At 56.1% G+C, this 23936-nt stretch overlaps 3 protein-coding genes across 11 annotated transcripts in view; all 3 read right to left on the bottom strand.

Annotated features, from left to right (window-relative positions):
* Positions 1 to 2215: 2215 nt before the first annotated feature.
* RPS4X (ribosomal protein S4 X-linked) lies at positions 2216 to 8154 on the bottom strand. Its single transcript, XM_075162689.1, has 7 exons — positions 8104 to 8154; positions 7818 to 7895; positions 7071 to 7251; positions 6027 to 6124; positions 3832 to 4003; positions 2998 to 3155; positions 2216 to 2373 (listed from the first exon to the last, which is right to left on the bottom strand). The coding sequence occupies exons 1-7, from the start codon at positions 8104 to 8106 to the stop codon at positions 2272 to 2274; spliced, it is 792 nt and encodes a 263-aa protein (XP_075018790.1). The 5' UTR covers positions 8107 to 8154; the 3' UTR covers positions 2216 to 2271.
* A 1202-nt stretch (positions 8155 to 9356) lies between these two features.
* CITED1 (Cbp/p300 interacting transactivator with Glu/Asp rich carboxy-terminal domain 1) lies at positions 9357 to 9862 on the bottom strand. The gene has a single exon (XM_075161838.1). The coding sequence runs from the start codon at positions 9859 to 9861 to the stop codon at positions 9403 to 9405; it is 459 nt and encodes a 152-aa protein (XP_075017939.1). The 5' UTR covers position 9862; the 3' UTR covers positions 9357 to 9402.
* Positions 9863 to 11862: 2000 nt separating this feature from the next.
* The window catches only part of HDAC8 (histone deacetylase 8), a 44824-nt gene continuing 32750 nt past the window's right edge, over positions 11863 to 23936 (bottom strand). For 7 of the 9 annotated variants that reach the window (XR_012675660.1, XM_075162685.1, XM_075162680.1 and 4 more), the window contains 2 exons: positions 21297 to 21402; positions 11863 to 12394 (listed from right to left, as the gene is read on the bottom strand). Coding sequence is in view for 7 of the 9 variants with exons in the window: in XM_075162685.1 (XP_075018786.1) it covers positions 12372 to 12394; positions 21297 to 21402 (129 nt within the window). In the remaining 2 variants the exon portion in view is untranslated. The other 2 variants (XM_075162688.1, XM_075162681.1) reach the window with 2 other exon arrangements.

The raw sequence follows: 23936 nt of genomic DNA, 5'->3' as shown, positions 1-23936 counted from the left end.
ACTGGGGTGTTTTGACTGCTGCTGAGCAGCCTCGAGGCCGCCTCCGGTTCCCACATGGCTCCCATGGTGTGCGTGGACCCTCCTGCAACGGGTGCAGGTGTGCAAGGAGGGTGATCCGGGGTAGGGGTCCCTCTCTGGAGGCACCCAGCTCGAGCTGGCACCTAAGAACTAATCAAGGAGTAATGAGGAACCTTCTCTTGCACCTGACGTTAACCAGCGGGATCCCAGGGTCAGACCCTGTTATGGTGATTGGACCCTGGGGAGGTGGCAGAGGGTGCCCTGGACAGGTTGGGGGGGTTCCCTGGGGAGGAGGGGAGCCCCCACCCCCCCGACTGTGGGCACTCCCCCAAGGAGCAGAGCATGGTGCAAGACTTTAGGGGGGATGAGGGTCAGCGGGACCCCGAGGTGGCGGTACCGGCTCTTCCCAGCGTCTCCCCAGGCACCTGCCGTGCCACCTATTACCGGGACAAAGCAACGAACGCGGCGGCATCACCCCGCAGGCACCACAGTACGGCATTGCCGTTACCGGCGGACGGCAGCGGGGAGAAAAGCGCGCCACCGCGCATGCGCGGCTCAAGGGCTGCAGTACCGAATTTTAGTCGCCTGGTGGCAGCAGCGAGGACGGCGAAAAGCGCCACTTGGCACCCAGGGCAGGCTGGCAGCACTGCGCGCACGGGGGGTGGCCATGCCCTGACCACCCCTCCCTGGGGAAAGCCCTCGATGGCGGGGGCCAGGCAGGAGCCTGCCGCCCGCCGGCCCAGCCCCTCGCCTCGAGGTCTCCTTCCCCCAGAGGCACCACCGCCCTCCCACATGACCCGGCACGACAGCGACGGCCCTCCCTCTGCAGGAGGGCCCTCAGGGCTCCCTGCAGGGCTCTCCACTGCAACTGCATTGAGGGACAAGAAGACCAGCAGCGCCCCGCTGCCAGCACCAGGCACATCCCCTAGATGGCTGCTGGCCCTGAGCCCGTTGCAGCGTCCAGAGGGAGCGGCACGGGAGGCACGCGAGGGATGGGTGCGTGGACGGCGCCCCAGGCATTCAGCTGCACTGAGGACGTTGTGCTGCCAGCCTCCACTCGGCCGTGGACGCTTTCTGAGGCCAATAAAAGAGGACGATTTTCCCCCAGTGCTCGTCCGTGCCTGGTCCATCTCGGCAGAAAGACGGGTGCAGCCCATGCCAGCAGGCAGAGCTGGAGAGCCCCTGTGCTCCCCCTTCTCCAGGCTGAGCAGAGCCCGCGCCCTCGGCCTCTGCCCGTGCCTCCGGCGCTCCAGCTCCTGACCAGCTGGTGCCTCCGCTTCCCTCCCCCCATGGTGCCCGTGTCTGCCTGGACCCCGGCAGCCCCAGCCCACACCCGGTGCCCAGGTACAGCCTCCCCTGGGCCCAGCGGCGCAGAGAAAGCCCTTCCCTGCGGTGCCGCCCATGCCTTGCTGCCCAAACACACTGCCCACCCCTGCCCACCTTGACCTTCAGGGCCCTTCCCAGAGCCACTGCTGCTCTCCAGCCACCTGGCCTCGGCCCCACCTCCTGTGGGGGCCACCTCACCCCATCCCCAGGCCAGTGCTTGGCACTTGCCTTTGCTGGACTTCTTGGGGTCCCCAGCAGCGTGTTCCTCTGCCCCGTCCAAGGCCCTCCCAAGACTGCCTGGCCTCCAGCACCACCACTGCCACCCCCAGTGCGGGAGCCTCCCCTGCCCTGACTGTCAGCATGAGCCCTCCCACGCTCCATCTCCAGAGGAAAGGAGAGCAGCCGAACCTGCCTATTAAGCAGCTGCCAGCCGGGCTCAGGACGCCGAGTGCCACCACCCCCGGCGCCCAACTGACCGGCCAGTGCACCACCCCGCCCCCGGCGCTGGTCACAGAGCCTCCCCTCTGCTCAGTCCCACGGCCGGGGGCAATCCCAGAGGGCCTCAAGCCTGTCTGGTGCCATTGGCCCCAGGGAGAATCCTGCCGGCTCTTCCCACTCCCCTGGTCCTCCAGCACGTCCCTGGGAAAGACGTCCAGGAGCATCCGTGCCAACACCTCCCTGGGGACAGAGCGGCCTGGAGGTTCTCCCACTGCTCCTCCTTGCCTTTCTGGAAGACGGCTCTGGCAGTTGCTCAGATCACCAGGAGTCTCCCCAGATGCGCAGGCCCTTCCGGAGAGCACAGCGTGGCTTCACGCTGGCACGGCCCGGCTCCCCCCAGCCCTGGGATGCTCCCCAGCCAGTCACACAGCCATTTGGTAAACAGTTTAATTAATACAGAGAAAGGACCACTGCTGGCCCACCTGGAGTTCACCCGCTGCTCTGCTTGGCCGCCAGTCGCTTGTCTCTCTCTTCAGCAATGGTCAGGCGGATGCCCTTTCCACGGGGCAGGGAGATCCATGGCTTGTTGCCCTGCAGCAAGGGAGAAGCAGCCACCTCACGTTGTGAAACCCGGACAGGGGCAGAGCTCTCCCTCTCGGGGGGAAAAGCAGCACAAGCCAGCCCCTGTCCCTGCTGGGCCACATAGACATGGCCCAGCAGAAGCCCCTTAGGGGGTGCCAAAGATGTACAGGCCTACATCTGCCTCTTGCAGTCACGTCCATGAAGAATGCACTTCAGCCAAAACCAAAACACCACCCCTTTCCAACCTGGACAAAAGAGCCCATCGGGGATGGCGAGAGCGCCGAGGCGCTGCCAGGGGAGGGCACTCTCAGTCAGAGCAGCTGCCCCGGTCACGTCAAGATCTGACCACCGCGCATTGCTCAGCTCCCAACTCTCGGAAGGTTTAAAAAACCACAGGGCTGCTTCTTGAAAATGTCCTCATTCCTGAACTTACAGATGCTTCCCCTTCCCAGAGTGCTCAGCCTGGAGCAGGCAGAACCACAGGGAGTGGAGCCAGAACTGATGCCAGCACTGGAGCTTCACTGTGTGGGAAGGCAGCTGCCTACAGAAGACACCAACCAAGCCTCTTGGCTTCAGCTAACAGCCCCCAACAACAGGAGAGAACCCACCCGCCTTGTGTCCGCGCAGGCTTACTTTGCCAATAACGAAGATGTTGGAGAGCCTGGTGGCAAAGCTATTGCCATTGGCATCCTTCACGTGAACCACGTCAAATGACCCAGGGTGTCTCTCTCGGTTGGTGATCACCCCAATACGGCCCAAGTTGGCACCGCCGGTCACCATGCACAGGTTACCTGGGGTGAAGGAAGATGGCTGTGACAAGAGCTGGCACAAGGTGCCGTGGCGAAGCCCTTCCGCTTGGGCTCTTTGAAGAGCGCTGCTGGAGAAGGGCAGGGACAGAGCCGCACTGGCCCACAGAGCGGCCACCGGAGCACCTGATGACACCTACGTCCCACAGGAACCCTGGCACACCTCGAGAAGCCAAAGAGCTCTCTGGGCCCAAGGCCCATACCAAACATTCCCCACCACCTTCTTGGTTGTGTTAGCATCAAGGAGGTGTTCCTGTACTACTTGTCCTGGCACTGCTCGTGGCTCTGTAACCGAAACCTTCTCCCACAGCAAAGAGCCAGGAATCTCCCTATGGCTGCCCAGAGAGCTTTCCGTTCACAGCCCCGCAAGAGCTCAAGCTCAAGCAACCTCTCCACCAGCTCAAGCAACCTCTCCACCAGCTCGCTGCTTCTACCAGGTGCCTGCTTGCTCTTGGAATCGCTCCAATTCCCTAGGTCAAATGCCTCCCACTGCCAGCACATGGGAAGAATCCCTGCTCCAGGTGGAGACCCACCCCTTCCCAAGGCTGCCACCACTGCCTCTCTACTTTAGACCAAAGATGTCTGGTGTTTGTATTTAACTTCCACACTGCTCTCCACAGTGGGAAAAAGTACAGTGTTTTACATGGGATGCAAGACCTACCTGTGTCAAACTTGATGAAATCTGTGATCTTGCCTGTCTCCAGGTCAATCTGGACAGTATCATTCACCTTGATGAGGGGGTCCGGATAGCGGATGGTGCGGGCATCGTGGGTGACCAGATGAGGGATTCCTTTGGTGCCCACAAAGATCTTCCTCACCTTGCACAGCTTGTACTGCAAACAAAACCCAATACTGCTCAGCTGAGGGAGTGAGTGGCACCATGGACCAGGGGCCTCTTGTCACTCAGAGAGCCGCCAGCCACAGCAGGCCTCAGACCCAAGCAAAACACCCAGACACTCCAGAGCTTTCAACAGGAGCCTAGGCAGCAACTTGCCCAGCTCACTGCCCCAGCAATCATAGAATCATAAAGGTTGGAAAAGACCTCTAAGATCACCGAGTCCAACTGTCAACCCAACACCACCATGCCCACTAAACCATGTCCCTAAGCACCTCATCTACACGTCTTCTAAGTACTTCCAGGGATGGTGACTCAACCACTTCCCTGGGCAGCCTGTTCCAAGGCCTGACCACTCTTTCAGTAAAGAAATTTCTCCTAATGTCCAGTCTAAGCCTCCCCTGGCGCAACTTGAGGCCATTTCCTCTCGTCCTATCGCAAGTTACTTGGCAGAAGAGACCAACCCCCACCTCGCTACAACCTCCTTTCAGGTAGTTGTAGAGTGCGATGAGGTCTCCCCTTAACCTCCTCTTCTCCAGACTAAACAACCCCAGTTCCCTCAGCCCCTCCTCATCAGACTTGTGCTCCAGGCCCTTCACCAGCTTCGTTGCCCTCCTCTGGACGCGCTCCAGCACCTCCATGTCCTTCTTGTAGTGAGGGGCCCAAAACTGAACACAGTATTCGAGGTGCAGCCTCACCAGTGCCGAGTACAGGGGCACGATCACCTCCCTGCTCCGGCTGGCCACACTATTTCTGATACAGGCCAGGATGCCATTGGCCTTCTTGGCCACCTAGGCACACTGCTGGCTCATGTCCAGCCAGCTGTCAATCAGCACCCCCAGGTCCTTTTCCTCTGGTCCTTTCCAGCCGCTCTTCCCCAAGCCTGTAGCGGTGCATGGGGTTGTTGTGGCCCAAGGGCAGGACCCGGTACTTGGCCTTGTTAAACCTCATACAGTGGCCTCGGCCCATCGATCCAGCCTGTCCAGGTCCCTCTGCAGAGCCTTCCTACCCTCCAGCAGATCAACACTCCCATTAGGAGTGTTGCCTCTCATTAGCCTGCCACACAGCTATACTACAGCCCCACCAGAAACACCTGCGCTTCGGGAACAGCTGCCCACCCCAGGCTTCGGCCTCCTCACAAACACTGGCTGCATCTTCCCACGAAAGCCTATGCCAGGGCAATTTCCTCATTTTGCCCTGAAGCCCATGGTCACACAGTGGAGGCAGAGGCTGCCTTTCTTCAGGACCCAAGAGAGACCTGCATCCCTCCTCCAGGGCACCCTGGTTTCCCTCCTGCCTTTCATCCCCGACTCCTTCACAGCCACTTTGGGACTCACGGGTCAACACGGAGTGGTAGCCAAAGGTAAAAGCGTACCACAGGGGGACGGAGGGGTCCCAAACGCACACCACAGCCGGCTACAGCACAGCCAGCTCTCCCCTCAGCATCACTGCGTGCCTGCTCAGCCTGCCCTTAGGAAGGACATGCAAAGAACCCGCAGATTCGCAGCTGAGGCACACCAACATGCTTGGGTTAAGGAAACACGTGCGGGAGTCACTCCCCAACACTGAGGGCCAGAAGACAGTTTTGTAAACATTTCCGTAACAGACCCGGGAAGGAGTTCAAGGCTTTTGCATCATGGGCAGTACCATGTTTCTGATCACTGTTAGCTTGCAGAGTCCTACGCTAAGGCTCACCACACCACAGCAGAGCCACCCCCACCCCAAAGGTAACCCTTTGTTACCCATGTGAAGGTAACCCAGCCCATGCCAATAGCCGTCATTTCAATCACCAGACAATGCACCTGCAGCCATCTGGGAGTTGCTCTCATGTCACCAAAAGATTTCCCCCCACCAAAGGCTTTGGACTCCAACCCTGAAGGCCCTGATCTTCTCAAGGGTGGCATGGACTCAGCTCTCAGGGAAGAGAGCGAACAGCTCCTGCTCAGGACATGCCAAAGAGGAAACACCACCCCGACCAAACCCACCTGGGCCCACGCTTACGCCAAGCTGAAGTCCCTCACCTTGGCCTCTTCAGCTGTGATGCGGTGAACAGCAAATCGGCCCTTGGTATCGTACACCAAGCGGAAATGTTCGCCTGTCTTCTCAATGCTGATGACATCTGATTTCAGAGAGGGAAACAAAATAGCAGCTGTTATCAGCCATGTTACCCAACACTGTGACTCAGCACGAAGCTCATGTTTAAAAAGAACTAGGGACTTCAGGCGTGAATGACGAGGTCGTATCTCCTATTGAGCTCATATCTTTTACTGTGATGCAGTGCAAATTAGCAAAAACTGCCAAAGGCTAAAATCTGAACAGCAATTTACACATATGCAAGCAGGCAGCTATAGCCTACAGATATCTGGCTTTGGTATTGTCCCGGTTTCGGCTGGGATAGGGTTAAATTTCTTCCTAGTGCTGTGTTTTGGATTTAGTACGAGGAGAATGTTGATAACACACTGATGTTTTCAGTTGTTGCTAAGTGCCCTCCTAGTCCAAGGACAGCTCCCATGCCTACTGACTGAGCTAGGTACACAAGATGGGAGGGAACATAATCAGGACAGTCAGCCCAGCTGGCTAATGGGGTATTCCATACCATGTGACATCATGCTCAGTATATGAACGGTAGGCATGATCCAGGAAGGGCCAATCGCTACTTGGTTATCCGTCAGCGCGGGTGGTGAGCAATTGCATTGTGCATCACTCATTTTGTATATTCTATCATTATTTATTATCATTATTTTCCCTTTTCTGTTCTATTAAACTGTCTTTATCTCAACCCACGAGTTTTTCTCACTCTTACCCTTCCGATTCTTTCCCCGTCCCACTGGGGGGGCGGGGGTAGTGAGCGAGCAGCTGCGTGGTATTTGGCTGCCTGCCAGGTTAAACCACGACAGGTATTCATTGCAATGCACAACTCCAAACTAAATAACTGCTTATACTTATCCTTTCTTCAACTCCACCAGGAAAGCATCTTTCCCCCCAGATCGTGCCAGCCTCACAAAACATACCCCCCCAGTGCAGCAGAGCTGCCTGAGGTACCTGTTCCAGCCCTCCCCGCTCACCCATAAAGCCTGCAGGATAGGTGATGTCTGTGCGGACTTTGCCATCTATCTTGATGAATCTCTGCATGCAGATCTTCTTGACCTCGTCTCCTGTCAGGGCATACTTCAGCCTGTTCCGCAGGAAGATGATGAGCGGAAGGCACTCCCTCAGCTTGTGAGGGCCTGTTGATGGACGGGGTGCCTGCAAACAGAAGCTTTCTGCTGGGTGCTCAAGCACAACAGCATCGACTGTCCCCAGGGGAAGAATGCTACTGCCCCAATGGCTCTCGCAGCAGCACCTGAGAACAGCTGCGTGGAGCCTAACTGCTAAGCAAGCAGTGGTGGGCTGCAGATATCTTTTCTTGGTATTCTCAGCACCTTTCCCCCAAGTCTTGCCAGCCTCACAAAACCCTGCCCGCAACATAGTACAACCATCTACTGACCCACTCCAGTGAAAGAAAAATACAACAGCGAACAGCTTAAAAGAGAGCAGCCAACTACCCCACTGCCATATTCCTTGCAAAGGGGGGAAACATGAAAGCTGTTCGCAAAGCACTTAACAGCAAGCACCCCCTTCTCCCCTGAGCTGCCCAACTGCCCCAGCTCACCGTCACCCCCCGAGCAGCGTGCCTGAGCATCCCCTTGGTGAGACTGCGAAGCCGCCTGGGTCCTCCGAGAGTGGGAAAGGCCGCTGCCGCAGGCAGCCCGGGCCCGGCCCCGACCCCGGCCCCATCCCCAACCCCGACCCCATCCTCATCCCGCACTCACGAAGACGCCCGTCAGCTTGTCCAGCATCCAGTGCTTGGGCGCAGCCACGCGCTTCAGGTGCTTCTTGGGGCCGCGGGCCTACGGGACGGGACGGGACGCGTTACTGGCCGCCGCCAGGCCCGGCCCCCCCAGCCATCCCTCCCCGGCCCCCTCGGGCTCCCGCCCGCCCCAGCCCTGGCGGCGGGCTCCCTCCCACGCCCCTCGACGCGGCGGGGGCGGCGGCGGCCCGCGGCAAGCGGTGGATGGCAGCGGATGGCGGTGGAGAGCGGCCGCCCCGCGCTCTCACCATGGCTGCGCTCCGCCGGGAAAGGGCGGCCGCTTCCGGGCCGCCGCTAATATCCGCGGGAGGGGCGGCTGCGCTGCGGAGCGCCCCCTGCGGGCCCGGAGGTCCAGCGCCGCCCGGTGCCAGGGCAGGTGGGGTGCGTGTGCCTCCCACGCGGGACTGGCTCGGCGCTCCCGGTGGTGCCCTGCTGACATGCTGCCCACGGAAGGTGTGGGGGACGTCTGGGCAGCCCTCACCAGCGAGGTGGAGTGCCCCGACCCCTCCCCGCATCAAGCGGCCTCGTTGGGGGCACCCTGCTCCCGGCAGCGGGCGGCTGTGTCCGTGCCGGGAGGGTACGGGGGAGGTCGTGGGGAGGGTGATCGGATCCCTCTCGGCCCTCGCCGGTGCTATGGGACACCCCCCACGTTATGCCCCCGCGGTTTGGGAGAGGGTGTGAGAGTGTTGAAGGTGGCGCATCCCCCCCCCCGCTCCTGGCAGGGCGGGGGGGGCTCGGAGACTCCGGGTGCCCCGGCTGCCCCCGGAGCCGAGCCGGGGGGGGGACACGCGTGCCGGCCCACGGCCCCTCCCGGTGTGGAGCTGGGACTCCACGCAGCCTCCCGAACCCAACTCCGGGCCTGAGCGCCCGCTCCCGAAGGCAGCTCGGGTGCCAGCGGTCCCCGGCTGGGCTCCCCGGGGAGGCTGGCGTGTCCCCCCGGGGTACCGGGGTCCCCGGAGCACGCCCAGCCCCCCGCGCCTCGCCAGGCAGCCGAATGGAGCGGCCCCCGGCGAGTTCCCGCAGCATCGCTCCCGCAGCGGGGCGCGGGCGGGACAGAGATCACATCCTCGGGGGTGACACGATGGGGACACCGCGCAGGTGGCACCCCTGGCGCCACCGAAAAGCCGGGAGGAGGCACGGGAGCTGCGGGGCGCGTCCTCCCGCTCCGGGCCGCTTCCCGCGGGCATGGACCCCCTTGTCCAGCCCCAGCGTTAGGCCGGACAGGGAAAGGGGCACAGCCGGGGGGACAACGGTCCTTCCAGATTTTATTTGACAGCAGCTTGAGAGCTCGGCCCGCCTGGCCCAGCGAGGCGGCTCCGCGTTGGGGGCGGGCAGCGCGGCCCCACCCCTCCTCCAGCCCCGAGGGCGGCCCCGTCCCACCCTCGGCCGGGCTCCGAGCGCTCCCTGCGCCCCCACCCCGCCCGCAGCGCCGGCTCTCGCCCCCCGTGGGGCAGCCGGGGCGTTCCTCGCGCCCAGCGGCACCGGACCGCGGGTCCCCAGTGGCATGCGGCGACGCGGGAGCCCCCCGCCCCAGCTGCCCTCCAGCCTTAGCAGCCGGCCGGCAGGTCCGCGGGGAAGTCGAACTCGTGGTGGCCGAGCCAGAGCTCCGGCAGTTCGTCCGCCCTGTCGAGGCCAAGCTCCAGCACCAGCGCCCTGAGCACCTCCTCGTCCACCGGGTCCGAGTCGATGATGCCGGGGCCGGCGGCCGGGAGGGGGCGGCTGCCCGCGCCCCGCGGCTGCGTCCCCAAGCCCCAGCCGGGCGGCGAGCCGGGCTCCTGGGGGCGGCGGACTCCCCCCGCGGCGCGGTGCTGGCTGTTGAGCTTCTGGAGGTGCATGCTGGCCAGGAGACGGGGAGCCGCCTGCAGGGCCAAGGGGGCGGCGGGGGCCGGCGGAGCCCCCCCCGCGGCGGCCGGCAGCTCACCGGCCCCGGTGCCGGAGGGGTAGCGCAGAGTCGCCGCCACCTCGCGGTCCTTCGTGCCCCGGGGGGGGGACCGTAGAGAGGTCATCTCCTCCGGGGCCTGCGGGGACACGGCGGCGCTCAGCGGGGCGCGGGCTGCTCGCCCACCCCCGGGCGGACGACGTCCGGCGGTGTCCCCAGCCGGGGGGGCAGGTTGGAGCGGGGCGGGGAGCGGCGCCCCGGCTCCCCGCGCGCTTACCTGGGCGGCCCGGCTCCCCGCTCGGCTCCGCTCCCCGCACGGCCCAGGCAGCCGCCGCCGGCGCCGGATTTATAGCGGCCCCAGTGCGGCCGGGCCGCGGGGAAAGGCGAAGCGGAGCGGGGCCGGCGGGCGGACGGGGCGGACTGGGAAGGATGGGACGGGGCGGGACGGCCCCCGGGGGCGGTGCCGGCACCGCCTGCCCCTCTGGCCCCTGGCCGGACCCCCGTGTGCCCTTCTTCCAGGCTGGGTCTCTCCGTGTCCTCCCCCTTCAGGCTGGACCCCGCCATGTCACCCCATCCAGGCAGGTACCTCCCACGCTTCTCCATCCAGCCTGGACACCATGCTCTTCCCACCTGCCTCCCAACCTGTTGGTTGGGAACCCCCATATCCCCCCCATCCAGGCTGGGACTCCCCATGCCTCCCCCCGTCCAGGCTGGGACACGCTTGTAACACCTATCCAGGGTGGGTGGCAAGAAGAGGGGGTTCAGCTGGTGCCAGGGCTGGTGAGGGTGACATGAGCTGATGCCCTCAGCCAGCTGCAGGGGAATTTGGGTGCGAGGGGGTCTGTTGATGGGGCACTGGGGGTACCCCCGGACCTTTTGTCCCATCTTTTGCACTTTTCTTGCTTGCACCGAGCTGAGCTCCAATTGTCTCTCCACATTTGGTGATGTGGACAGAGATGGCAGAGGGGGTGCTTTGCCCCATGCCTGTTTCCCTAGCTGTCTGTGGGCGGGCAACCTGCCTGGTTTAGGGTGCCATATCCCTCCAGTCCCATCCCCTGGTGCAGCTCTCCCTGCACCTCACCTAAACCCATTTAGTGCCACAATGTTTGACACTTGGGGGGTTTCCTATTGTTGTATTTGTTTTCCCAGTTGTGTTGCTGAAACAACCCCCGCAGCTTGCAGGGCCGACTGTGCCTTGTGCAGGGACACAGCATGTGGGACGCCAAGGTGGGTCAGAGAGGGCAGCTGCCAGCTTCTCTGCTCATATCCCGCTTTTCTCCTGGCTGAATGATGCCCAAGGCTGATATCTCCCCTGGGCACTGAGAGCCTTTGCTGTGCCGCTGGTAGCACCAGCCTCCTGCCAGCAGTCACCGCGCAAGGCCGGTCTCCCTCACCCCATTGCAGCAGGCGTTGGGGGGACATGGGGAGAAGCAGGGATGGGGTCAGGAGTCACTCTGCAGGGACATGGGAGCCATGTCCAGCTGAACTCCCTCCATGCTGGATTTCCTGTTATTTGGCTCAGCAGTGAAAAACAAGAGATCAAAACAAAGTAAGCCAGGCTGGGAGTCCCTTGGTCTTGCTATTTATTCCAGCATAATTTAATTAAAGCAACAGGAAACATGCTTTCCCACAGCGACTGGACATCTTTAAAAAGAAACAGCACAAATAAAAGCTCCATGGGCCAGGTGAAGGAGGGGACAAGGGCAGCAGAAGCCAGACTCCACGGCCCAAGGCACTGGGAGGGATCTGCCCCAGATATCTGGGTACCTGTCCTCTTGCTGAGATGCCTCGCTGAGATGCTGAGTGGCAGCTCTCATGGGGCACTGGGGCACCTGGAGTTTCATCTGAGGTCTCCCGGGACAGGAGCTGCCACCCTGCCCTGCATCTCCCTTGACACTCTGGAGAGCATCCCTGGGGTCTGGTCCCTCCACACAGGATTTCAGAAGCCCAGCCATTGCCCTGGGGCAGGGGTCTGTGCTGCCTTACGTGATGGGGCTGGAAAGGACAGTCACAAACGCAACTGCACATCTTTGCTTTCCAGCGCTGGCTGGACCTCTGCTGAACACGTGAAGTGCTGTGGAAAAGAGCACTGGCAAGGCAGGGTGGGCGCAGGAAGAAAGGAAAGGGCTGGAGGAGTATTTCAAATATTTTATTTAAAAAAAATTCCCAGTTAAAAACACAATGGCTGTACCTTTCTGTGGGTAGGAGGCACAGCCTGTGCTCCGGGCCTCGGCACCGCTCCCCGGGTGGCAGCGCAGAGGCCGTGCTCCTGCCAGGAAGGCAATGCGGTGCTGGGCTCCAGCTGGGGAGGGTTCACAGCTCTGAGCAGCCCCTCTCTTAAAAAACATTTAAAACCAGTTGTGAGAATAAACTCTGTGGTGTTAAAAAAGGAAAGAGAAAGGAGCAAGGGAGGCTCTGCCAGCAGTGGAAGGCTGTGGCTGGAGGGCCCACATTCTGCCTGGGGAGAGCCATAGTGCTCGCGGTGCGCAGCAGCTTTTCTTCTTTAAAGAGAAAAAAATCAACCAGTTATTTCTTCCAAATTTCCCCCGCAGCCACAAATTTCACCAGCTGCTCACATAAACACACCGTCTTCCCCACGGGAAATGCTCTTGCGGAAACCTGAGCCTTCCTTCTCTGCTAAACAACATGCTTCAGATTCCCTGCAAATAAAAGGAGGCAGAAAAGGATATTTCCACTGATATTTCAGCCTGATGGAGTGGCCTGGCCAGGGGCAGGGGTGCCATCCCTACGCCTGATGGACTGGGCAGTGATACAGGAATCCCAGTCTCAGCACAGACCCTGGTCCCCGCTGGCCCCTCACTCCCTTCACAGAGGCTGCTGACCGCCTCTGAGCCAGACTTGAGGAACTACCAAAGGGAGACCCTGCCACCACTTCTGCTACGAGTTTCTCCTGCAGGTTGATCGCTGGTTCAGGATTCATGGGCCAGCACCAGAGCGGTACACGCTCACTCCCTGCTGCCTTGTCCTTCCTCGGGGCTGGATGCGCCGCCAGGAGTGCACAGCATAGATCCGTCCCTCCCAGCTCTGGAGTGATGTTGTTCCTCCTCCCCTCCTGGACAGGCCAGGGGGGATGTCCCCTCCCTAGGATTGGCCTGTGCTTGGGAACGGACATCCCAGGGCATCCATGGTCATCGCACCCAGGAGCTGCCCCCAGCTTCTCCTGGGGACAGGGACAAGACAGATGGGCAAGGGCATTGAACAAGGCTGGCAGGAGCTGGCAGGGCTCACCCAGCTGCCTGCCCTTGACTCCAACAGCTTTCAGTCTCCTGCCTGACTAGAGGACTGTCCCAGCTCCTGAGGAAATGCATGGAGATCAGGTGGGGAACCATCTTCCTTTGCCCTCAGGCAAGCCCCAGCCCTGCACGCAGCTCTGAGAAGAGCAAGGTGGCTCTGGCTCTGCCCCAAGGGCCGATGGAGGGATGCCAGTGCTGCAGGAGCCAGCGCCAGGGACGCTACACACACTCCAGCCAAAGGCAGACCTCTCATTAGGGTCTCTCATTAGGCCTGAAATAAAAAAGAATAGCTAGGGCTTTGCAGGACCCTGGGCAAAGCACTTGGCATTTGCTCCAACCCTCAGTTCTGGAGGAGCTAACTGTGCTGAAGAGAGCCTGCAGGCTGGGCTAGCAGACCTGTCCTCTCCCCGCCGCCTCCCCACCCACAATTTCCCTTTAGACATGGTGGTTCACATCCCAAGCAGATGATAAAGACTTTTCCTGGGTGCCGGGAGACTGGATGCTCCACACTCACACTAACTGCTCTGCACAGCAGCTGGGGCTGCAGTTGCTGGAGCAGAAGGGGATGGAAAGCCCAGCAGCTGCCAGCACAGCCAAGCAGGCAGCAAAGCAACGCTGGGAGTCAACAGCCAAGAGCAGGAGCCACGGCTCTGCTGCTGTCAGTCTATCCAGCACCCTGTCTTGAGCCCAGCAGGCCTGTTCCCCCAGCGCTGGCAGTGCCACATCCCCCTGTGCAGCCCAGGGTAGGGGCTGCAGTTCTGCCTTGCTCCATCGGTCACTGTTCACTCCTTGCCCCACTCGCTCCTGCTGCCTCCGGCACTGCCATTGCAAGCACAGTGGAAAATTCACTGCAGGGAAAAACAGTCCTGGAAAGCACTGGGCTCTTGGACCAGTTCTCCACGGTGGCTGGGGAGGGAGGAATGGTGTTTCTCCGCTCTCCCCTCTGCCACAGGCATGAGTTTTCCTCTCAGCGGTTGGCACGACAGAGGGAATCCCGCTATCCAGCACCCGAGCTTCCTGCTCCATTTCAGTCACACATGATGCTGGCTGAGAAGCCTTTGTGTGCTCACCCACAGGCCTGGATCTGCATGGGAGGCATTCTGGCCACTGCAGGGGAAAATGAGGCATGGCTTGAACTAGCACTGAGCACAGGGCTGACCAAGCTTGGGGTCTCAGACCCCTTCCTGAGCAGCCCATCTGAGGAACAGACCGCTCATGCCAGCTGGTCCCCAAGCACACATCTGGCTCCTTTGAGAGGTACTATCAGGGAAGACAAAGATGTCTGGGATCTACCTGTCTCCCTTCTTCCCCTACAAATCCAGGCTACCAAATCCATTTCCTTCCACAAGCACAGAAGCTTTTCTAGACACAAAACACATGTTCCCATCAGATCCAGTGCTTGCAGTGGCCGTGGCATTGCAGCTCCTTCAGGAATGCGCTCAGTTCCCAGGGGAAGTGGCTGTGAGCTGAGCTGGAAGCGTCACTCGAGGGTGTGGAGGTGCCATCCAGGCAGAGCACAGCCTGCAGTGCCCTGCTCCCTCTCCCCTCCCTGCTCCCAATGCTCGGGGGTCCTGGTCCTTCTCCTAGGACTGATGTTGAAGAAGGGACATTGAGGAGGGCATGAATTTCCAAGCCTTCCTGCTCCTGAGCCAGTCTGACGAGGTCTGACAGCAGAAGAGAGGGGTTCTAGTTAAGCTGCAATTGCCTTAGGAGCCCGTAAGTCAAGCATCTGTAGGGAACAGGGTTAACTGCCTCATGCCCCAGGCAGCACTTTGACAGATGACAGTAAAAAGAAGGACTGGTCTTTTGCAACACGACAAAGAAGGAAACAAAAATCGTCATGCACAGGAGAGAAAAGGAGTGGAGGAGTTGTATGTAACAAAGCGCAGCAGTTGCGATCAGGTGGTGGACTGAACGTTCCCAAAGAAGTGTTTCAACCCACACTGAAGTTACCCACCTCCAAAGGACAGGCACAGACTGTTTACACCTCCTCCCAGGCAGCGGTCCCTCACACAGGCTTGGGGACAATTGCGTGAATGTGATCCAGGTGAGGCTGGAAGTGTGCCATGTTACAAGCCCACTTCAGCAAGCATGGAGTCTAACCACTTGCCTTTTACTCATCTCTCTGTAAGGCACTAGAAGACATGGCTGTTTTCTGAGTTGCTTCCACCGAGTTGGAGCACCCGTGCTCTCTTGGGAGCAAAGGATGGGAACTTTGCTCCAGGGCAAAGCGCTGCCTCAGAGAAAAGACTTGTGCCAGGGCTGACTGTGGGCCAGAGATATTTTTGCCTTGCAGGGTTGACTCTCTAACTGACAAACTCCAGCCAAACTTGCATGCAGGAGGAGGATGTGAGCTTACAGCATAAACATGCAGAACTTGGACTTTTGATGAAACAAATGGTGATTTAAACCAAAGAGGCAGAGGAAGGTAAAATACTCTATGCCAAGCTTGTAACGGGTGAGGAGCGTACATGTGGGAAGTGGTAGCTCACCAAGCTGTGGCAACGGGACTGTCAGCAACGGGGAAGCATGTCTAGGAGTCAAAACTGGGCTGGGAACTGGAGAGGCTATGGAAAAACTAGGCTGGGGAACTATGGTACAGGAGAAGGGCTAAATATGTGAGCTCTCCTCTCCTGAACTCAGACACTGTGGTACACAAGGGAATGAAAACCACGCATCAGAAGCAGCTGGAAAATATCCCCCTGAAAGCATCTGCTTCTCATTCAGCCCTACACAGCCTCCACGTCCTGCTGCATCCAAACGTTAACCCTCAGCTCCAGGCAGTCCACTAAGATTTCTCTCTTATTGACAGGGTAATCCCAGCCATGGTACCTTCCCTGCATCCAGGCTGAGACTTGGGCTCACGCTCCCAGCTTTTTCTGTCTAGCTGTAATTAGCTGCCCTCCTCTATAGGAAGCCTGTGTGGGCACATCTGTCTGAGGCTGATGACACCCACAACCCCATCCAGCAAGCGTTTCATCTCTGAATCATAGAATCACAGAAGGGTTTGGTTTGGGACGAACCTTTGAAGACTATCTAGTCCAACCCTCCTGCCATGGGCAGGGACATCTTTCACTAGATGAAGTTGCTCAGAGCCCCGTCCAACCTGACCTTGAACACTTCCAGGGATGGGGCATCCACAACTTCTCTCATCACCCTCATCGAAAAACGTTTCTTCCTTATGTCCAACCTAAACCTACCCTCTGTCAATATAAAACCGTTGCCCCTTGTCCTGTTGCTACAGGCCTTGGTAAAAAGTTTCTTTCCATCTTTCTTAGAAGCCCTCTTCATATATTGTAATGCTGCAATAAGGTCTCCCCGCGGAGCCTTCTCTTCTCCAGGCTGAACAACTGCAACTCTCTCAGCCTTTCTTCCTAGCAGAGGGGTTCGAGTCCTTGGATCATTTTTGTGGCCTCCTCTGGACCTGCTCCAACAAATCCATGTCCTCCTTGTGCTGGGGATCCCAGAGCTGGACGCAGTGCTCCAGGTGGGTCTCACCAGAGCAGAGAAGAGAGGGAGAATCCCCTCCCTCCACCTGCTGGCCACACTGCTGGTGACACACCCAGGACATGGTTAGCTTTCTGGGCTGTGAGCCCACATTGTCGGCTCATGTCCAGCTTTTCATGCACCAGCATCCCCAAGTCCTATCTCCACAGGGCTGCTCTCAACCCATTCATCCCCTAGCCTCTATTGATACCGGGGGTTGCCCTGACCGATGTGCAGGACCTTGCACTTGGCCTTGTTGAACTTCATGAGGTTCACATGGGCCCACTCCTCCAGCCTGTTAAGGTCCCCCTAGATGGCATCCCTTCCCTCAAGCGTATCAACTGCACGACTCAGCTCGGTGTCATCTGCAAACTTGCTGAGGGTGCACTCAATCCCACTGTCATGTCATTAATAAAGATATTGAACAGTATCGGTCCCCTGAGGGACAGTGCAGACCCCTGAGGGACACTACTCGTTACTGATTTCCACTTGGACGTTGAGCTATTGACTGCAATTCTTTGGATGCACCCATCCAGCCGATTCCTTATCCATCTAACACTCCATCCATCAAATCCTTCTCTCTCGAGTTTGGAGAAAAGGATGTTGTGTGGGACCATGTCGAAGGCCTTACAGAAGTCCAGGTAGATGACATCAGTTGCTCTTCCCTTATCCACCAATGCAGTCACTCCATTGTAGAACGCCACCAGAGGAGTCAGGCATGATTTGCCTTTTGTGAAGCCATGCTGGCTGTCTCTAATCACCTTCCTGTCATCCATATGCCTTGACATAGCTTCCAAGAGGATCAGCTCTATGATCTTACTGGGCACAGAGGTGAGGCTGACTGGTTGGTAGTTCCCAGGGTCCTCCTTTTTACCATTTTTAAAAATAGGCACGATTTTTCCAGTCACTGGGGACTTCACCTGACTGTCATGACTTTTCAAATATGATGATGATCATATTTTTCAAGTATGACCTCTCATCATGACTGGCTGTTTATTTGCAGTGTCACCAATTCTTTACAAACCTAATCTTACTTCTAAAAAACCTCCTCTTAACAAGGTAACAGATGCATAACCCAAGCCAGGCATGTTGTGGCCATCTGTCAGGAAGATTTCAATAAAAACTGACTTTAATTTAGGCTGTCTGTGAGATAAGGTTTAAAAAGTTTGGGCATATGACTCCTATTAAAAGTGGTCCATTCACTAGGACTCATCTTGTGCAGTGTCATGCATGTCCTACAGACCAGACCAGGCTGGCCAGAACAGTCCATCTCACCCAAGAGTCACTCACTGCCTGCTGCTTTCCCACAAGGCTTCCAGATGTGGCCAGGGAGAGGGTGGGGGCCTCCCAGCTTGTGCTTGCTCTTGCCTGACATCCCTCCTATAAGCCCTTGCCTTCCTCAGCAGGCTCCACGAGCTGGTGCTGGCAGAAGGGATGGACAGAAGTGCCATGGCAGCCGGAAGCCCCCTTCCTTCCCCTGCACTGTCTCCAAGGAGTTGCAGTTCCAAAGCACCGACCACAAGCCACAAACTGAGATCCCAGAGCACCAAGCCATTCCTCATTTTGAGCGCTGCATGGTGGGACAGGACAGAGGAGATGATCATCTGTTCATCAAGCTTCTGTAATGAACCAGACCCTCAGCAGCTCCTTGTCCGCTGTACAATGGATTTCCAGAACAGTGGCTGTCCCCAGGACAACACTCTGCTGAGTTGGCAGCAATATCCTCTTGACTTTGCAGAAGCTCCTTTCTCACTGAAATGCTTTCAGCCCTACCAAGATAGTGGACCCTGCCATCTTTTCTCAATGCCCACTGCAGATGTGTGCCCACTGCTTTGTACCAACAGGTGTTTGCCAGGCACCGCTGTCATGCCAACCTGCTCCACCACCTCTTGTGATCTCTGTGTGAGATGCTGAAAATCGGTCCCCTGTAAAGATCCAGCTGACTTTAACTGATTTTTTTTGCTTCCTTTTTCCAAATCAGTGGATGTGAAAGTCTCAGCAGCACACGGACTTGATACATTTCCAACTTGGCCTAAGGAGTCTCAGTTCTTGGTGTAATGCTGTTATAAGCTAGGTACTCTAGCACTTAAAAATAATGGAATAGAAACTCCTATTTTTCTCCTAAAAGGAGCTGTGACATCTTTCTCGTTTCATCTTTGGGAACTGCAGCAAGTTCTGAGGGTTTATAAAACTGCTGCTGGGTCCAGTTAATCCCAGATGAAGATGTGCTGCTTGTAGAGATGGAGCAGACTAAGGCCCTTCAGCTTGGAAAAGAGATGGTGGTGTAAGTGCAACACAGGTCTGTCAAATCACAGACTGGCAATGGGAAGGTAAATAGGAACAAGTTACTTGCTCTTTCTCATTTACATGAACAAGATGGCACTCAGTGAAATTACCCAACACCAAGTTTTACACAAAAGAAAGTAGTTTTCCATATGCCAACCATGACACTCACTGCTGTGGACACCCAAAGTCTAAATGAGTCCAGAAAAGGAAGAGGAATTAATGGAGGACAGGTTCCTTGATGGATCTCTAATGTGCATCCAGTAACAATGCCTGGCTTGGGAAGCCCCAAAACCACCAAATCCAAGAAGCTGGGTAAAGATACCAGGAAAAGGACATATAAAACCAACTGCCATACTTCTCTTAGAAATGCAGATTTATGGACACATTTACTGTACATTTACAGATATACCTACTGAGCCTACCTTCCCACAGTGAGCTACATACCCTCCTGGCTGGTAACCACCCTTGCTTTCAGTGACATTTTAATTAAAAATCAAGAAGTTAATACAAGAAGAATGGGCTCTTCAGATATGTGAGCAGTAAGCAGAAGCCCAGGGAAGACACAGGCCCATTGCTAACAAGGGCAGGAAAACCAATTACTAATAATGCTGACAAGACAGAGGTTCTCAATTCCTTCTCTACCTCTGCCTTTACCGGCATAGCTGGACCCCAGATCACAGGAACATGTACCTACCACAATGCATGCGTCCATCCACCAGCAGGGATGGGTGGTCTGTGACCTCTTGTGAAGGTTCAACCCACATAAATCTGTGTTAAGAGAAGTGGCTAAACATATGTTAAGAGAAGTGGCTGACGTTGTTGCAAGGCCATTGTCTATAATATTTGAAAAGTTGTGGAGATCAGGGGATATCCCTGAATTCTGGAAGAGGGCAACTGTCACACCCATCTACAAGGAGGGCCCAAAAGAGAACCCAGGAAACTACAGGCACATTAGTCTTACTTCAATCCCTGGGAAAGTCATGGAACGAGTCCTCCTAGAAACTACTACAAATCAAATGAAGCAGGTGACTGGGAAAAGCCAGCATGGATTTACCAAGGGCAAATCAAGCCAGGCCGATCAGGTCATCTTCTACAACAAAATAACATCTTCTGTCGACATGGGGAGAGCAGTGAATGTTGTTTACCTGGATTTCAGCAAAGTGTTTGACACATTCCCACAGTCTCCTCCTGGACAAACTGACAAGGTACAGATTGGACAGGTGGTCTACAAGGTGGGTAGAGAGGGAATTGGCTCACAGGCAGAACATAGATGGTGGTGATCAATGGTTTTTACTCAGGTTGGCAGCCTGTCACAAGTGGGGTCACCCAGGGATCGATACTGGGCCCTACACTGTGCAACATCTTCGTCAATGATCTGGATGATGGGACTGAAAGCAACCTCACCAAGTTTGCTGATGATACCAAACTGGGTGCCGAGGTGGACACATCAGAAGGGAGAGCCATCTTACAGAGACCTGGACAAGCTGGAAGAGTGGGCTAACAAGAACAGTATGAAGTTTAACAAAGACAAGAGCAAGGTCCTGCACCTGGGACAGAATAACCAAAGAGCCCAGTTCAGGCTAGGATCTGTGCAGCTGGGGAACAGCCTTGCTGAAAGGGACCTGGTGGACAGCAAGCTGAACATGATCCAGGAGTATGCTGCTGCAGCAACAAAGGCAAATTGGATCCTGGGCAGTATCTGCAGGGACATTACTAGCACAAATAGAGATCATTCCACTCTACTCAGCACTTGTCAGCTGCACCTGGAGTACTGTGTCCAATTCTGGTCCCCACAAATTAAGAGAGACATGGGCAGACTGAAGAGGGTCCAAAGGAAGGCCACGAAGATGATCAAAGGGCTGGAGAACCTGCCCTGTGAGAAAAGTCTGATGGAGTTGGGTCTCTTCTCCCTGGAGAAGAGAAGGCTCGGTGGGACCTCATCACAGTATTCCAGTACTTGAAGGGCAGCTACAGCGAGGACAGAGGCTTTCTCTTCACAAGCAGCCACATGGAGAGGACAAGGGGCAATGGGTATGAGTTGCACCAGGAGAGGTTTCACTTTGTTATAAGAAAGAAATTTTTTACAGTGAGAACAATCAATCCCTGGAACAACCTCCCCAGGGATGTGGTAGAGTGCCCATTGCTAGAGGTTTTCAAAACGCGACTGCACAGGGTGCGAAATAGTCTCATCTAGGCTCCCTTTCCCATGAAAGGTTGGACCAGATGACCTTTGAAGTCCCTTACAACCTGGGCTGTTCTATGATTCTAATAAGGACGAGGCCCCATGCTCCTCTGCCCAGCCAGAGGAAAGGCAATGCAACTTTTGCTAACAGGGACCCACAGCTCTGAGCTGATGTGCTACTAACACTGAGAATCCCAAGCGAAGCAGGAGACAGATGACGTTGTACACAATGAGCAGTCAAGTGAATGTAGTTCATCTTTCTAGTCAGCGAGAAAGACTCCAACGAGCTTTCCTGAAGTCCTCTCTAAAAAGACCCGTAAGACTGAAGTAGGAGTGTTGGCCTGGACAACTCACCTTTGATAGAGTTAAGAATTTCTTGAATTCTCTGTGGCTCATTGCGGTCTGGTCTGCAGCTTGGTGTGATCTCCAGCACATAATCAGGACCGTACTCTGTGAAGAACTGCAGGGAAGAGGAGAGGACAGTCAGCAGAGAGGTCTCTGGCTGGCTGAGGCTGGAGGGAGGGCTCCCCGTGGGCACCTGTTTGTAAAAAGGCAAAACCATGTTCTCCATCTGAGGGGCACATGTAGCTTAACTACATCAAAGAGGTGCTTCTGCAGTGTCTGTGCCCACCTGAAGTTTGCAACTACTACCAATTCAAGGGTTTGGTAAGCAGAGCTCAGTGGTGCAGCCAAAAGCAGTCTCACATCTATCCCAATGTTTTATTTGGGAAAGCTGTTGACACTCATTTTACACATGGTTACTTGCAAACCTGATTTTTTTATGATCAAAATTCAAGTGCTGCCTATCAGATATCCTTCCTTTTGGCTCCCCACCCGGCAGGGTGCTGCATTGACATGACTATGAAACACCTGGAAGGAGAAAAATCAGTGTGCTTCAACACTAATAATGTGTCTTTCCTGGCTGAGTGCTCCAATAGTGTGCAGTTGAGCCTGAATGAGAAAATCTGCAGCACATGGGCTCTAAACAATAATGCAGAATCACAAATTATTGCCAGCAGTTTTATTTCACAAGCACACAGCACTGAGCAAAGAAGCAGACACACCAGGGTTAAAAATTCAGCGGTGAAGTTGCAGTCAGTCCTGTTGCTACCCCTGGAGAGTTTCACCCCATGGAGAGCTAGTCCAGACCCAAAGCTACTGTACCAAAGATAGGGAAATTCACAGCAATATAGTCTCCCAAGTGATTAATGATGCACAGGGATGGGGTTTTCTTTAAGGGTGAGATTGGAGGTGGCAGATCTGGCAACCAAAGACAGACATCTCTAGCAGGGGCAGTGAGGGCTTCTCCAAATAGACCTCAACATGCCAGTATTGATGAGGAAAATGAAGTGGCTTCTGAATGCTGCAGGTTACCGCCCAGCATTTGAAACCAAACCTGAAATCACGCTGGGTTTACCAGCCTGTGAATCGCAGTGTTAAGGAGCTGCCCGCTCTGTAAGTACATCAGCTATTCACACAGAACGGGCAAGGCAGCTGGGTCACGGCAGGCAACATGCTGCCTGCCAGACTTTTTTGTGGGCCAACACAATGTTCCACTGAAAAGGGAGTAAAAGGCAGATTTTGACAGCTGCACCAGCTCATTTGTGCAGTTCTTGGTCACTGTAGACCCAGCCAGCTGATTTAAAAAATGGAAAAATCTTTCCTTTTTAGTGAGTCAGGGTTTTGATCTATGCTTTCAACGCTGTGAGAATGAGATCCCATCTGTCCCCCAAACCAACATAGGGCAGCAGAAAGCTGTAGTACATTGTGGCTGCTCTTAGCTCATTGAAAAATTACCATGACTATTCAGATCAGAGATGGACCCAGGGCCAGCCTGAATGGGAGCCCTACCCAGCTGTATCATGCAGCATGGCAGCACATGCTTACCTAACTAGCAGGTAGTCCTCTTTCTTCCAAGCTTTTCTGTGGTCAGCCCAAGGACTGATGTATATTTTTCAAGCAGACTATTTTCACAGTTTTCTTAAGTAATCTCCCTTATCGCTAAACATTTTCCTTTCTTTACCTCTGCCCCAAGATTGTTTCGGAAAGCCCCTGCTGAAATACTGACAGGAGAGAACACTGACATTTTTCCTGCTTAGAAGGACTGAAAATGGCTACAGCAGAAGCCGCCAACATGTTTTGGGAAGTCCTCACTGACAGCTGGTGCCTCTAGTCTGGTTTGAGTTTGCTCTTGTAGTGTGAACAGGAGACAGCTACTCCCAGAGCATACAGGCTCCACTGGCAAGGCCCACTGACTCCACAAACCAAGCAAGCTGGCTTATTTTCAGGAAAAAAAGGAAATACACACAAAATCTTGACTGCAGCATCCAAGAAAGAGCACATGGAAAATGCAAACCTCTCAGTAACTGGTCTCGGCTGCACAACCTGCTGGTTACACTGGCAGTGGCACAGCGGACTTTGTACTGTGGGCCTAGCACATCCAACCTGGGAAACAAGGCAGGTTTCTGACAAAGGCATCATTTTGCACTTCCTTATCCTCCGATTTCTATGGCATCAAGTGAAACAGAGTACCAATACAGTTTCATGCAACTGTTTTTCAAAGTCTATGTTAAAGGGCAAAAATAACTGGACTTTTGCACTGATGTGGTTTATGGCAGTTGAGGAGCTTTCGGTATTAAATAACTAATATCCTGTAGAGCAGCTCCATGTGCTGAGCCACCCTGTATGGGTTGCAGAGTGCAGTCACGCAGAAGAGCTTGGGGCCAGCTGGGTTTTACACCATCCACCAGAAAGCGGGTCAGCAGGGAAGCCTGGTAAATCTTGAACTGGCTTATCCAAGAGCTCTGAGGCAGGTGCTCTGAAGCAAACAGCCCCAGCTGTTCAGCATGTTCCTACCCCTCTACCACAGGTTCCTGTGCAGGTGGCAGGAGAAATTCGTGTCCAGTCACCCCAGGTCAGAGACTGAGACACAAGGGCTGAGACACAAACCGGGAGGGCACAGGGGCAGCGGCAGGAGCCCCTGCCCACTTCTGC

Source organism: Calonectris borealis, chromosome 13 (assembly GCF_964195595.1).
Source record: "Calonectris borealis chromosome 13, bCalBor7.hap1.2, whole genome shotgun sequence".
NCBI classification, from domain to species: domain Eukaryota; kingdom Metazoa; phylum Chordata; class Aves; order Procellariiformes; family Procellariidae; genus Calonectris; species Calonectris borealis.
This window is presented reverse-complemented; position numbering and strand designations above follow the sequence as displayed.